Source organism: Onychostoma macrolepis, chromosome 15 (genome assembly GCF_012432095.1).
Source record: "Onychostoma macrolepis isolate SWU-2019 chromosome 15, ASM1243209v1, whole genome shotgun sequence".
Classification (NCBI taxonomy): Eukaryota; Metazoa; Chordata; class Actinopteri; order Cypriniformes; family Cyprinidae; genus Onychostoma; species Onychostoma macrolepis.
The window spans coordinates 13,086,923-13,101,376 of NC_081169.1; the positions used below are offsets into that span (position 1 = coordinate 13,086,923).

At 36.3% G+C, this 14,454-nt stretch overlaps 1 protein-coding gene across 12 annotated transcripts in view; it reads right to left on the minus strand.

Moving 5' to 3' along the window:
* The window catches only part of ncam1b (neural cell adhesion molecule 1b), a 104,152-nt gene that overhangs the window by 57,481 nt on the left and 32,217 nt on the right, over positions 1-14,454 (minus strand). For 11 of the 12 annotated variants that reach the window (XM_058799855.1, XM_058799848.1, XM_058799851.1 and 8 more), the window contains exons 2-3: positions 5,743-5,817; positions 787-996 (exon numbers count right to left, since the gene is read on the minus strand). In XM_058799855.1, coding sequence (XP_058655838.1) covers positions 787-996; positions 5,743-5,817 — 285 coding nt within the window. Of the gene's footprint in view, positions 1-786; positions 997-5,742; positions 5,818-8,716; positions 9,105-14,454 lie in introns of all 12 variants that reach the window. The other variant, XM_058799852.1, reaches the window with a different exon arrangement.

The window sequence follows — 14,454 nt, forward strand, 5'->3', positions numbered from 1 at the left end:
CTACAGCAAGGAACCAAGTCATCATCCAAAATAAAGTCTCCTCAGAAGCACCTTTAAAAAGTATAATTTGCGTTTTTTTTATCATCTGAAATGGGCTGTGACTTGTATTTTAAAGCGACTTAAAAATATACAGTGCATTTAATGTCAATCACCCAAAACACATTTGGTTTTGTGCTAAATAAGAGAGGTATGGGAGCTCAAGTTTATTTGTATAGTGTATTTCCATTTAGCTTCAAATAAATTTGTTTAGGCTTGGTGCTTATAATAAATGTTGATTACAATGAATACCATTATAATTTGTGTTTGTTTTATATTTTTATTCCTGTTCTGTTCTGAATACCATTAAAATTAAAGGATTTGTGGTTGAATGAGTGAAACTAATATACATGCTTACAGTGTTTGTAAATGTTTTATTTACATGACTTTTTTTGTTTACATTTCATTTACACAACTGATGCAACTTTTCTTTTTTTCCCCTTTCTCAACAATGTAATTTTGATCCAGTGCAACTTATTGTATTTTCCAGAATATAATTTGCACTTGACGATGAGCAGAAGCATAAGTGAAAATTGAAACTGTTGATGGCGCTAGAGAGATTGAGATGGAGACCTCACAATTGGTACAAGGAATCTTGAGACCCTCTCAAACTAGTGTGCCAAACTTCATAAGTTTTCGCCAAACAATACACTGAAAACGTGAATTTAAATTTGACATCACAAATTTAATTTTGCCATTCTTCTGTATACATTCTGCCAGCACAGAAGAATCAAACATGTCATATCTTACGGTATATCTTTAGATTGACAGTGGCTTCAGCTTCCCGATCACCACTGCTGGCCACACATTTGTATGTGCCGGCGTTGTCAACCTTTGCGTTATAGATGGTGAGAGTGGAGGACGTCTCGTCGTTGCGAATCACGCTGATATCCAGTCTGCCCAGCTCAATTTTCTCACCGGTTGGAGCAAACCAATCGATTTCCTTGGCCCCACCGATAACTACAAAGCAAACCAAATGAACAGATCAGCATTCATGAGCTGATCCTATGTATTAAATGTGTCATCATATAAACCATTCTGTTAAAAGTTAAGCTTGTGTAAACATCCACAAGGCAGAGATGAATCAATCAAAAGCGAATCAGGCCTGGCGTGATTGAATTGTTTGCTTGAATTCGTTGGGATTAGGTGTCGCTGGCACAACAGCTGTCAGAAGGCACAACTTAAAACTTCAACCGATTCTCAGGTTACCAGTCTATTACCCAAATCAGTGGACCATAGGACACAGCACTGGTGAAGACTCAAGTGTTCAGAGCAATTATCAGAGCCGCTGTTCCACGCCTTTGGGTCTTCAAATGAAGCCCAGGGGAGTGGAACCAGGAAAAACGTTTTTCAGAGAGATATAGGCACACAAAGGTTTAACGTATTCCTCTTGTAAGCCTTATTCAAATGGGTCTCGTTTACTGAGTCCTCCGTGATATTTTCTGATGTAGAACACCATCAGCGACATTAAAGTTAAATTCACACTAGCGTATCATTTCAGCAAATGAATCATCTAGAAGATTACAGCTTTTTTAGGTTACAAAACATGGAAAACCTGACCTTTTAGGACCAGGAATCAGGTCACTAAAACTATATACAAGATTTTGAGAAGGTAATGTTGAGAATATTCATAAAGAGGGGACACACATTTTTAAAAACAGACAATAATTGACCATGTTAGAAACAGGTGGTCACTGAGTGAAAGGGGTTTTCTTCCAAACATGATGATCCCCAAATCAAATACATATTGCAATAAATAATACCCCTATTTATACTGTGTGAGAAAAGTACTAAATGTGATATAAAAACAATACATTTGCAAAATTAAATAATTGGTTTTTATATTGTCATAGCCAAAAGGAATAAAAACTAGAAAATATTTATTTAGTACTAAGTTTGTTTTTCCAACCCACTATCAGTTAGATGCATAAATATGTTAAAGAACATTATTCAAATTCAATTCTAACAATAAACGTTGTTCCAAAGCAGTTTTACAAAGAAAATTGGCTTAAAAACCCCAGTGAAAAAGATAAAGACAGCAGAGGCCAAGAAAAGATGCATACATTAAAAAACAGTTTGATTTTGTGCTTTCTCTCTCTCAAACAAGAGTTTTACTGTTTACTGTATTTTTGATCACATTCTTACTATTAAAAATTACTGCTGTAAATACACTATATCGCCAAAAGTATTGGGTCACCCCCTTCTAATGAACAGGTTTGACTACTTTAATCATTTCCGTGAGTACAAATCTTAATGTTTAAGCATATAATGATATTCTAGGGAATTGTGTGCTTCTAATTTTAAAGCAACAGTTTGGACAGGACCCTTTTCTATTCTAACATGACAGAGCCTCTGTGTATAAGGCAAGGTTCAAAAAGAAATGATTGATTTAGTCAGTGTGGAAGAACTTGACTGATCTGCAGAAAGCCAAGTCCTAATCCAAGCTGAACACCTCTGGTGTGACTTTAAATGCAGATCTTGAGACAAAAACTCTTTACCAAACACCAATGACTTGTACATATGGGTGCAGTCATTTTAGACACTTCCAAACTGTTGCAACAGAGATGGAAATACAATTTTTCAATACATTAATTATTTTTCCATCTTTGTTGCCACTGTTTTGGAAGTGCCTTTTTCTGTTCTAAAGAAGGGGGTGTCCCAATACGTTTGTCCATATAGTGTATGTACTAGTGTTGTCAAAAGACCTGGTACTTCGGTACCAAGTCGGTACTAAAAAAATGAAAACGTCACGGTACAAGGTTTTTTTAAGTACCTGTGGTACTGAGTACAAAGTCAACCCGGTTCTTGATGCTTACGGCCCAATGATTTCCGCGATGCAGAAAACGCGGACGGAATCTCGGAATCCAGTTATAAAAACGGAATTTACAGTTTACCACGGAATGTCACGGAATTTGTCAAAGTTTGGATGAATTAATCAAAAGTAGGTCATTACACTTAAATCAAAATCATGACATGGATTAGTATCTGTAAATATTAAGCCGCAAAAGTCGATTCAGATATGAATCCCCCATGATCTGCGAGTCTCTGTGTGAATAACTGAATGGCAGATACGCGCGTTTTTTTAAATTAATTAATTAATTATTTTTTTTATACACACACTGAAGTGCGCGACGCTCACAGTGATTTCAGCTTCTGCAGTCTCAACGAGGACATAAATACATAAACAACATCTCCAGAACTGCTCTGAGAGTCACTTCATGAGCATTTTACCGTTTCATTTTGAGTAAAACCAGCGTCATATCATATAGCTACTAGTGTTGTCACGGTACCAAAATTTCAGTATTCGGTACCGATACCAGTGAAAATCCACGGTTCTCGGTACCAATTTCGGTACCACATGCTAATTAAAAAACATTTTTTATAATAAAATCAAACAAAAATAAAATGTACAAAAATCAATGCCATTCTTTATACTTATTTAAATTGTGTTTCAAGTTTTTCCGCAAGTAATACAAGTATGAAAAACAGTACAAGTGCAAACAGTACAAGTTTCACCCAAATTTAATTTGTCTTTTAAATAATGAAATTTTTTTTTGGTAAATAAAGGGGATTTACTATTAAAATTAAAATATGGAAGAAATATTGTGTTATTATTTCTTTAAAAATAAATATTTATTAATTTTTTTCAACAGTAGTAATAGTATCACATACATTCTACTAAATAATAGTAATATATTTCTGGCACAATGTCTTTAAGATAAACTTTTATTTTGACGGGTTGCCGTGAATACCTTAAAATTTCTGGGTATAGCTATATGATATGAGGCTGGTTTTACTCAAATGAAACGGTAGAATGCTTGTGAAGTGACTCTCAGAGCAGTTCTGTAAATGTTGTTTATGTCCTCATTGAGACGGCAGATGCTGAAATCACCACGAGCGTCAGGCGCGCTTCAGTGTGTGTAGTAAAAAAAAATAATAATAAAAAAAAATAAAAAAGTAAAAAAACGCACGTCTCTGCCATTCATTCATTCACACAGAGACTCGCAGAACATGTGGGATTCATATTTGAATCGACTTTTGCGGCTTATATTTACAGATACTAGTCCATGTCGCGATGTCCTACTTTTGATAAATTCATCCAAACTTTGACAAATTCCGTGACATTCCGACATTCCGTTTTCTGCATCGCGGAAATCATCGGGCCATACGCGTCAAGAACCGGGTTGACCGTGTACTCTGTACCAAACCTGGTACTTAAAAAAACCTGGTACCATGACGTTTTCATTTTTTTAGTACCGACTTGGTACCGAAGTACCGGGTCTTTTGACAACACTAATAGCTACACACAGAAATTTAAAGGTATTCACGGCAACCCGTCAAAATAAGTTTATCTTAAAGACACTGTGCCAGAAATATATTACTATTATTTAGTAGAATGTATGTGATACTATTACTACTGTAGAAAAAAAAAAAATTTTTAAAGAAATAATCACACTATTTCTTCCATATTTTAATTGTGTTTAAATTTCATTAATAAAATGTGTTTAAATTTCATTAATTAAAAGAAATTAAATTTGGGTGAAACTTTACTGGTTTACTGTTTTTCATATTTTTATTACTTGCGGAAAAACTTGAAACAATTTAAATAAGTATAAAGAATGCCATTGATTTTTGTAAATATTATTTTTGTTTGACTTTATTATTAAAAATAGTGTGTTTTTGAATTAGCATGTGGTACCGAAATTGGTACCGAGAACCGTGGATTTTCACTGGTATCGGTACCGAATACTGAAATTTTGGTACCGTGACAACACTAGTATGTACAAGTCATTGGTGTTTGGTAAAGAGTTTTTGGCTCAAGGTCTGCATTTAAAGTCACACCAGAGGTGTTCAACTTGGATTAGGACTTGGCTTTCTGCAGACCAGGCAAGTTCTTCCACACTGACTAAATCAATCATTTCTTTTTGAACCTTGCCTTATACACAGAGGCTCTGTCATGTTAGAATAGAAAAGGGTCCTGTCCAAACTGTTGCTTTAAAATTAGAAGCACACAATTCCCTAGAATATCATTATATGCTTAAACATTAAGATTTGTACTCATGGAAATTACTAAAGTAGTCAAACCTGTTCATTAGAAGGGGGTGACCCAATACATTTGGCAATATAGTGTATCTAAACAGAATAAAATATTTATGACAATTTCGGCAAATTAAACTCTTTTTTACTTACTCTTCTCTGAAAATTTTCGCAACCCCCAAACAACCCATTCCCTAGAGCCCAGTCTGAAAACCCCTGGCCCCCTGCTCTAAACTAGATTTATTTTTCTGAAGGAAACACATTTGCTCTTAAAGCAGAAAATGAGCAGTGCAAATGTTTGTGGTTAAAAGACAGCAGGAGAGAAGGCAAAGAACTTCGGTAGGCAAAGAACACAATGAAATTGACATTGATTTAAATGCCAGATATATTATCAATATAAAACCATATCGGTACCAGATGCAACCTGGTCAGTTGGCACTCCGTTTCTATTTCTATGGCGTCACACCAAGAAGCCTCGCCCACACTGGGACCTAACTAGAAACTAGAAAGGAACCCTGCTCCTTGCTTAAAAAAACCAAGAATAAATGGCATAACTAAGGCTGAAATTATCTACAAAACAAATCCTCGCGGTAAGCAGTCAAAGCTGATTTACCTGCAGAAAAGCACTGTAATGAGGCCAGAAGGTATCTGGTCAATACGAAAACTTACCTTCACACAAAAAGAATCGAGACTCTCCAACACTGATCTCACCCTGTGCAGGTGTAATATCGACCTGCAGAGAAACTGAAGAGAGAGAGAAATATTAGGATTAAAGAACACAGCAAACAAACCTGCAATAATAGAGCTAAAGTTAGTTCAAAAAAATCATACAGTTCGAAAAGTTCCTCAGTTGTGAGTTGTTTCTCCACATGCATAATTCAGCAGCCTCTGAGAGCACTTTTCATTAATTCCACACAAGCGGCACATCTCTCTCTTTTACAGCCGCACAAGTAACTATGGAAACCCCTCTGACACGGGCTCTTCAGATAAACAACGTCGCATCATTTTGATCTGACTAAACGAGAGGCGACAACAGACAGTGAACCTAACAAGCTCATTGTCAACTCGGCCATTTCACCTCCTTAAGAGTTTTGCAGATTCATTTATTGCCTTATTCCCACCGCATCTGATGGCAACATCAGCACATTCAGCACTATGTCACAAACGCAACCCATTATGCCGAGATTTATTTCTGAGAAACTCAAATCTCCTCTTAAACTCATTCTAAGCTAGGCCAGAAAGGCTGTTTGGTTTTAAAAAACGATACTTCTATCTATTTTGCCCTCAGAAACTCTAGGAACGGAAATAGTAAAACAGATCAATGTTTTTCAATTGAGGAAACAACTCAGAGCTTGGGCGTTAACTTGAGTGTGGCCGTTGCTCATTTCTCATTCATATCGGAGCACAGGGGATGTTTGGGAAATGAGTAAAGACAAAGAGAGCAGACTGAAGACAAAATTGATCCTCTCACAGATGGTGGCCTTTAGTCTTCCAGGTAATTTAATAAATGGACAAAGCCGGATGAGGGTAAACCTCAATTAAATCAGCATATTCAATCAATACTATCGGATGTTTGTTGTTCTTAGTTGAAGGGCCATTTATTTCATGTGTCTTCACACATTTATAATCTTTATGTAGATAAAAGAATAACTTTAAATCAGTCAACTTTGGGAGTGACATAAAAAGGCTAGAGTTCTGCTGAGGACAGGACTTTAAATTAATTAGCCTCTTATTAGCAAGGCATGCTGGGAGATGCATGGTGACACTGGAGCAGTGTGTGTAACGGCCACAGACCTCTAATCTCTGAAGTCCCTGCTTGAATTCACTTTGAAGAATTACAAGAACAATGCCGCCAACAGTGAACAATTGTGTTAAGCTAAAGACAGATTTGACTTCAACACTATGACCAGGACAATTTTACTTAAAGAAAATATGAAGAGGAATCAAATTATGCTTGAAAATGTTCTTCTGGGAACATACTTCAGAATTGAACTCTGAAAACTTTTAGAACTGAAAACGCCATCCCCAGAGGAAAAAGACCTTTTATTATAATAAAGCTGCAAAAACAGATTGTTCAGAACGTCTGCAACTATTTAAGTCAGATGAATACAATAACACATGACAAATGCCCACATTTACATGTCAACTAAGTCTGATCAGAAACTTGGCCAGTTAGAGTGAGATCTTGAGGATAAAAGAAGCTATTCTTGGCTGTGTAGCACCTACAGCTCTGCACATCATTATATAGGGTTCCCAATTGTTAGAAACGGGCAGATCCTGATAGCAAATCAGAATATATTACAAATGCTATAAGCAGCAGCCCATGTGAGCACAAAGATTTCAATTTCATTTTACATTTAAAGGAGGAGTTTACATAGAGGGCTTAAATGAAATTCAGCAAAAAAAAAAAAAAAAAAAAAAAAAAAACAGGCTCTGCAAAGTCGAGGAGAAACAAAAGTGACAGATCTTTTCTTCTGAATTGTGACATTTATCTGAGTGTAACAAATCTTCAAAAAAGAAAAAATGTAGGGCAGGGGCTTGGTTCTATGCATTGGTTGTTGATTTGATTTTGAGACGGGGGCGTTGCAATTTAAAGGTGGAAGCAGATGAATGTGAGGTTGCAGGGACTGTTAGATTCTCAAATCATTTCCAGGGACTAAGTAATTGGAAAATCCCTGTATGTGTTACCAGAGAGTACGTCTGGAAGGTCCAGATATGACATTTTGATTAAACATTATGAGGTCTTTTTTTTCCTAAAAATAAAACATGTGCATGAATGAATTGTTCACAGTAAGACCTATAAAAAGCACTTAGAAATATATATAGTGAATTTTCATTCCATGCCAATTTTCAAGCTCAGCTGCTCTTCAAGAGCCGCTTGAAAGTCTGAAGTCTGTGGAACAGAGTAGTTCATAACTGGTATTAAAGCAATCCATTCTACTTTGTGGAAGTGAACAGCTATTGATGGCGTATAATTTGCCTGTTTTAGTATTATAATTCATTCCTCATTGCTGCAGACCTCCGCAAAAATTGGCTTACAAATCAATTGAACCAAGTTTGAAAACAGCCTCAGTCACAGCAAAAGAAATTTCACAGCACACCTCCACCTCATTTCTCAAGGGTCTGTTTTGTGTTTAAAGTAAAAGTGCACTCAAAATGAAAATGCTGTCTTCATGTACTCACCCTCGTGTCATTACATACAACTCTTTTTTTCTTCTGTAGAACACAAATGTGAATGCCCATTCATTGTAAAAAGCTACCAGCACACTTTAGAAAAATATCTTCTTTTGTGTTGCACAGAAGAAAGAAACTTACAGGTTTGGAATGACATGAGTGTGAGTAAATTACAGATGTCTTCATCTGAGAAATCAATGGAAGTGTGTATGGTGTTTCATGCACAATTTTTCAGTGAGTCGTGAGTAAGTGCTATTGCGATGAGGGAGCTGTGTGTGTGTGTGTGTGTGTGTGTGTGTTCGTGACTGCAGCTGAATGTGTCTCTTTGCTCACAAGTCCCACCCAACCATACACATATCATCTCACCTCATCTGTTTATCACATCCAAAATGACGCAAATGTAGAACATTTAAACATTGTTGACAGGATTATAAACCATCAATTCAAATATTTGAATGAATCATCTTACATTTTAGCATTTGACTTCCTATTTCATTTGAAATCCTCTTTCATATCTGTCGATTTCCTCTGGGAAAACAAATGGCCCTGCAGAACTGTCACACTGAATCTTAAAAGTAAGAGATAAAGAGATTCGCAGGCATTCCTTCCTCCGTCTCTGCTGGAGACTGGGAATACCTGAATTTGTGATAGTTTCTACAACACAGCTGAACTGCATGTGTAACCAGCTGGTTTAGCAATAGATGTCGATTTCAAATGAACTGCCTGCAGTCTGACGGTGGGATCATGGGTAGGTTATCATCCCTCAGGGAAGAGTTTCTTCATGACAAAAGGAAAAACACCATGAGAAAAGTCTGGGTGGGGTGGGGACCACATATGAAGCTGACTGTTTACTAGCACTGTGAGGGAAAACAGAAACACGGGAGATTAAATGAAAATCTGGAGTGCTGTGACTGTTCAGAGATGATACATCCACACTGAAAGAGCTTGTTGAACACTGCAAAAACAGAAAAAACAAGTCAAAATTAAGTGATTTTTTGCTTGGAACAAGCAAAATAATCTGGCAATAGGGTAAGAAAAATAATCTTGTTTTCTGTTTGAAATAAGATTATTTTTCTTACCCCATTGGCAGATTATTTTGCTTGTTCTAAGCAAAAAAATCACTTAATTTTGACTTGTTTTTTTCTAAAAACAAGACAATAATTTTTACTTGTCTAGAAAATCCTTCTTGATATAAGAATTTTTAGATATTTAGGCTGGGAACAAGAAAAAATATAAGTAAGAAAAGCATTTTTTGCAGTGAAATCATTACCTCGTTACAATTGTACTTGGATCAGGAACTGTAATGTTTCTATATAGATACCTTAGTCAATATAGAACATAATAGGACTCTTTAGTGTTGCAAAGGCTAATTTCTTAGCTAGAATTTTGTTTACTAAGCATTCAGTGAACATTCAAACATTCACTTTTATTCAGCAAGGATGAATTCAACGGATCAAAAGTAGGCTAAATGTTATTTTGAACTTCTTTTTTTTTTTTTTTAAGAAATCCTGAAGATATTTCATTTTTTTTAAAATCCCTTTTCAAGAACTACAACGGACGGCTCGTTTGGACTACAAAGTTTTTTTCCTGTATTTGTGATATCACAAAGTGGCCCATTAAAATACATTTAAAATAAATCCCGCCTACTGAAATTCGAATGGTTGGCTGGTGGGGAGAACGCTTAGTTGAGCACTGCACGTTTCAAAATCGAAACCCGGTGCGCGTGTTTTTATATCTTTTATGCGTGCAAAGGTTCTGCACGATCCTCTTGTTCAATATTCTCGAGGTCTGAATTGATATGGCAATATTGACGAACTTGCTGTTTTGGCAAAGGGCGGGGCAGTACTGAAACACAGTCTAAGCGGTTTGCCAATCACAACGCACTGGGACAGCTAACCAATCACAACACATTTCGTTTTTCGGAAGGCGGGCCTTCATCAAACCCGGAACTAATCGAGCCATTTGTGCCAGGCTGGGGAGAAAGGTATTGTAATAATGTAAATTAATACCACCAAGCATGAGAGCATGTTCTAGTACACCCCCAAAACAAAATCAAGACTTTGTAAAAGAGCATAATAGGACCCCTTTAAAATGATTTTTAAAGGATCATGTGACACTAAAGCCCGAAGTAATGGCTGCTGAAACTTAAGTGTTGTATTCACAGAAATTTTTCAATATTTTAAAATGTAATTTATTAATCTGCTTTGAATTGAATCACCTTGGTGAGTGAAAAAAAAATACCAACACCAACCATTTGAACAGTAAAAGTATACAATTAAATAAAATTGAAATTGACACACACAAATATCCTGTTCTAAAAGTGAGTTCACGGGGATGAAGTGACCCTTTGGCAGCAATGCACGCATAGTCCTTCTAATGGCTAATGGAGAGCAGGTTCAATCACTCAGTGGGCCTTTTGGGGACATGTCTTGCGTTGAAGTGGACTGGTCACACATCAACATTTGTTTCTGTTGTTTATGCAGACCTACTGTACACTCTCAGTAATGTGCGGTCTGCTTTGGTTTTTGTACATAGTTGTTTGTCGTTCCTTTTTCTTGTTATTTTCTATGCCCTTCAACAGACATCAATAATTTTATTTATTTTGCTTTCCATTTAAAAGGATTATACATCTAGGTGGATTGGTATCCAGCGTATATACTAATGTTTACATGTCACTGGCAGTATAGCATTGCTTTCGTTTCTCTTCACTTAGACAGAATCTTGGCATTGCGAGCACACAATGCATGTTCTGAATATTTTATCATTGAATGTGAATGGCCTAATTTTCCTATTAAGCATACCCGGATATTAGAATATTTGCACCGTAAATCGATTTCCTGTGCCCTGATACAAGAGTCTCATTTAAAACAATGCGATGTGGCACGTTTTCAAAACAAGTATTACAAACTGGTTTTATTACTCTTGTGCTCGTAATAAAACTAAGGGGGTGCTTATCTTAGTCGATAGGAAGTTACATTTAACTATTGAACATACCGGAAATGATGATGAAGGTAGATTTGTTTTTATACACTGTAAAATACATAATGACAGGTTAGCACTGGTCTCCATTTACTGCCCGAATGAGGCAGACAGTGCATTTTTCACAAATATTTCCAATATATTACATGAGCAGATTGATTGTCCTTTAGTGATGGGTGGTGATTTTAATGCTGTTTTAAATCCTGCACTGGATAAATCTCACCCTGATACTATAGCTAACACATCCTCTAAGTTATTGAATAAATTTATCACTGAACTTAATGTTATCGATCTTTGGAGAATCCAGAACACTACATTCTAAGCCAAGGACTTCACTTTTTTTTTTCAAATAGACATAAGACTTTCTCTAGGATAGATTACATATTTCTCAGTTCATCTTTAATGTCATCTAACTCTTTCATCTCTATATTACCAATTTTATTGTCTGATCACTCTGTAGTATTATGTAATGTTCACCTTTCCAACATTAAGACCCTAGATGGCATCTTAACACATCATTACTAAATAATCAGACATTCATTAATTTGCTAAAAGATCATGTAAAGGTTTCATGTTTCTCAAAATGAATATATCTTGTGATGTAGACCCTCAAATATTGTGGGAAACGATGAAGTATGCAATACGAGGATTCTGTATATCTTTTTCTTCTGCTCTTGCCAAAGCAAAAACCCACCAATTTACACACAATTAGAAAATAAGATCCAATTATTACAAAAACAAAAATGTTCTGATTAACAAGCTACACGATTGTCCTCCCTGAAAGAGGAATACGACTTACTTTCACAATCAAAGGTAGAGTTTATTTTACATAGGATGAGGCAAAAATATTATTCTGAATAGGAGAGACCTAGCCACTTATTGGCCCTTAGGCTGAGGGAATGTGTGTCTAAGGCGTACATCAATGCAATAAAATCTTTGGATTACCAGGTAACCACAAATCATATGATAATTAACAACATATTTAAAGGGTTTTACACAAATCTGTACAAAATCGAAACTGATTTTGATGAGTCAGTTTGTAAAGAGTACTTGGATAAAGTAGAACTGCCTCGGATCACACAGATGGATAAAGACTCTTTGGAGGCCCCATTAAGTTTGGAGGAGCTCCATGAAGCACTAAAAAGCCTTCAGAAGGACAAGTCACCAGGCCTAGATGGCCTCCCTCCTGAATTATGTTTAGAAATATGGGATGTGGTAGGGACTCTCATGCTTGATTCATTTAATTTTGCGACTGAGTATGGTACATTTCATAGAGACCAAAAAAACATCTTTGATATCACTGCTTCTTAAAAGGATCCCTGGGTATTAAGACTTGTATGGCTTAATATAACGTAAATGATGTCTCTTACTGAAATATGTAGTAGAAAACCCATTAGGAAACCCAAGATTTATGTTATTTTAAAAAATCACCTCGTTTTATACATATTTTGAACTATGGGGGGTGCCATTTTTCTGATGACGTAAAATGGTTGCACTCGGTGAGCTACTAGGACTATCTGTTGCTATTCTTACCACAGCACAACTCGGAATAGACAACTCGGAAAATAAAATACTGATATGATGACCACAGCTACTGAAAGAGCTTACAGGTGGCGATGGATAAAAGTATAGGTTTAGACCAAATGCTGTACCATCAATTTTTCACCCACAAGGAGTCTAAACGCTCCGGATTTCGAGGGAAATCCGCGCTGAGAAACTCCTCTAGCGGCCGCGCGTCGGCATGTTTACATGGCATCTAGCGTTTCTTGTTTCAGCCGTTTGTAAGCTCTTTCAATAGCTGTGGTCTACTAAAAGACTCAAAGGCATCAGGGCTAAAGTGGAAAGAACAAAGAAGCGAGTCTTTAGGAAGTTTTATTCTTTTCTCCTCTTCTTATCGCTAGGAAAGCAGTGAAGTCTTACATTACATCACTTCTTTTGTTGCCCTTCGACTGAAAATTACAACCAAAAGTCTCACAATGTGGTATCGTATCAGTATTTTATTTTCTGAGTTGTGTTACTGCGCCAGTAGCTCACTGAGTGCAACCATTTAATGTCATCGACGCAGAATGTACTGTGCACGTAAAACAATGGCGCCCCCCCATAGTCCAAAAATGATGTAATTTAAAAAAAAAATAACATACATTTTCATGGGTTTTTACTACATATTTAAATAAGAGACATCATTGACATTATATTAAGCTATACATGTCTTAATACCCAGGGATCCCATTAAAAAGGATAAAGATTCGTTAGATTGCTCCAATTACAGACCAGTATCACTCATCCCATGCGATCTAAAAGTTTATGCTAAAACGCTTGCCTCTCGCATGGAGAAAGTAATTCAAAGCTTAATCAAAGAGGACCAAACCGGTTTCATTAAGGGGCATCACATGTCTGATAATATGCGGCGACTATGTACAGTACTTGATTTTGCAGACTCTCTTCCGAGTCCTTGTGCGTTTTTTTTTTTACTTGACGCAGAAAAAGTCTTTGACAAGCTAGAATGGAACTATATGTGGGCAGTTCTGCAAAGTTTTGGCTTCGGTGAACATTACATTTCTATGTTTAAGACACTTTACCACTCACCTGAGGCATCAGTCTTAACTGGTAATATTATTCCCCCCCCCCATTCCCTTTGCAGCGTGGAACGAGGCAGGGATGTCCACTTTCCCCTTTATGGTTTTGTTTATCCTTTAAACCACAAGCACAAGCCATTAGGAACTCTGACGTTCCACCGATTAAGATTCATGACCATAATCATATTATTTCGTTTTACGCTGATGATATTATCTTATATTTAGATCATTCTGATACATCAATAACCAGTATAATTAAGGAATTTGATCACTTTAGTAGTTTATCGGGGTACAAGATAAACTGGACCAAATCTGCTTTAATGCCAATCAACAATGTTAAAGTTAACTCTCCTATCCCCTCATTCATTCCTATTAAAGATTCTTTCATCTATTTGGGTATTACCATATATAAAGACATTCATAAAATTGTCAGAAACAATTTTAATAACATTTTAGTCAAGATTAAAAGTGATACTCAAAGATGGAATAATCTTCAAATCTCTCTTCAAGGCAAAATCTCCACCGTCAAAATGAATTTGTTACCTCGGCTTCATTTTCTTTTTTCTATGCTGCCGCTTTCCCCTCCTCCAGGCTACTTTAAGGAGATCAATTCCATACTTTCCCAGTTTATCTGGAATGGTAAATGGCCCAG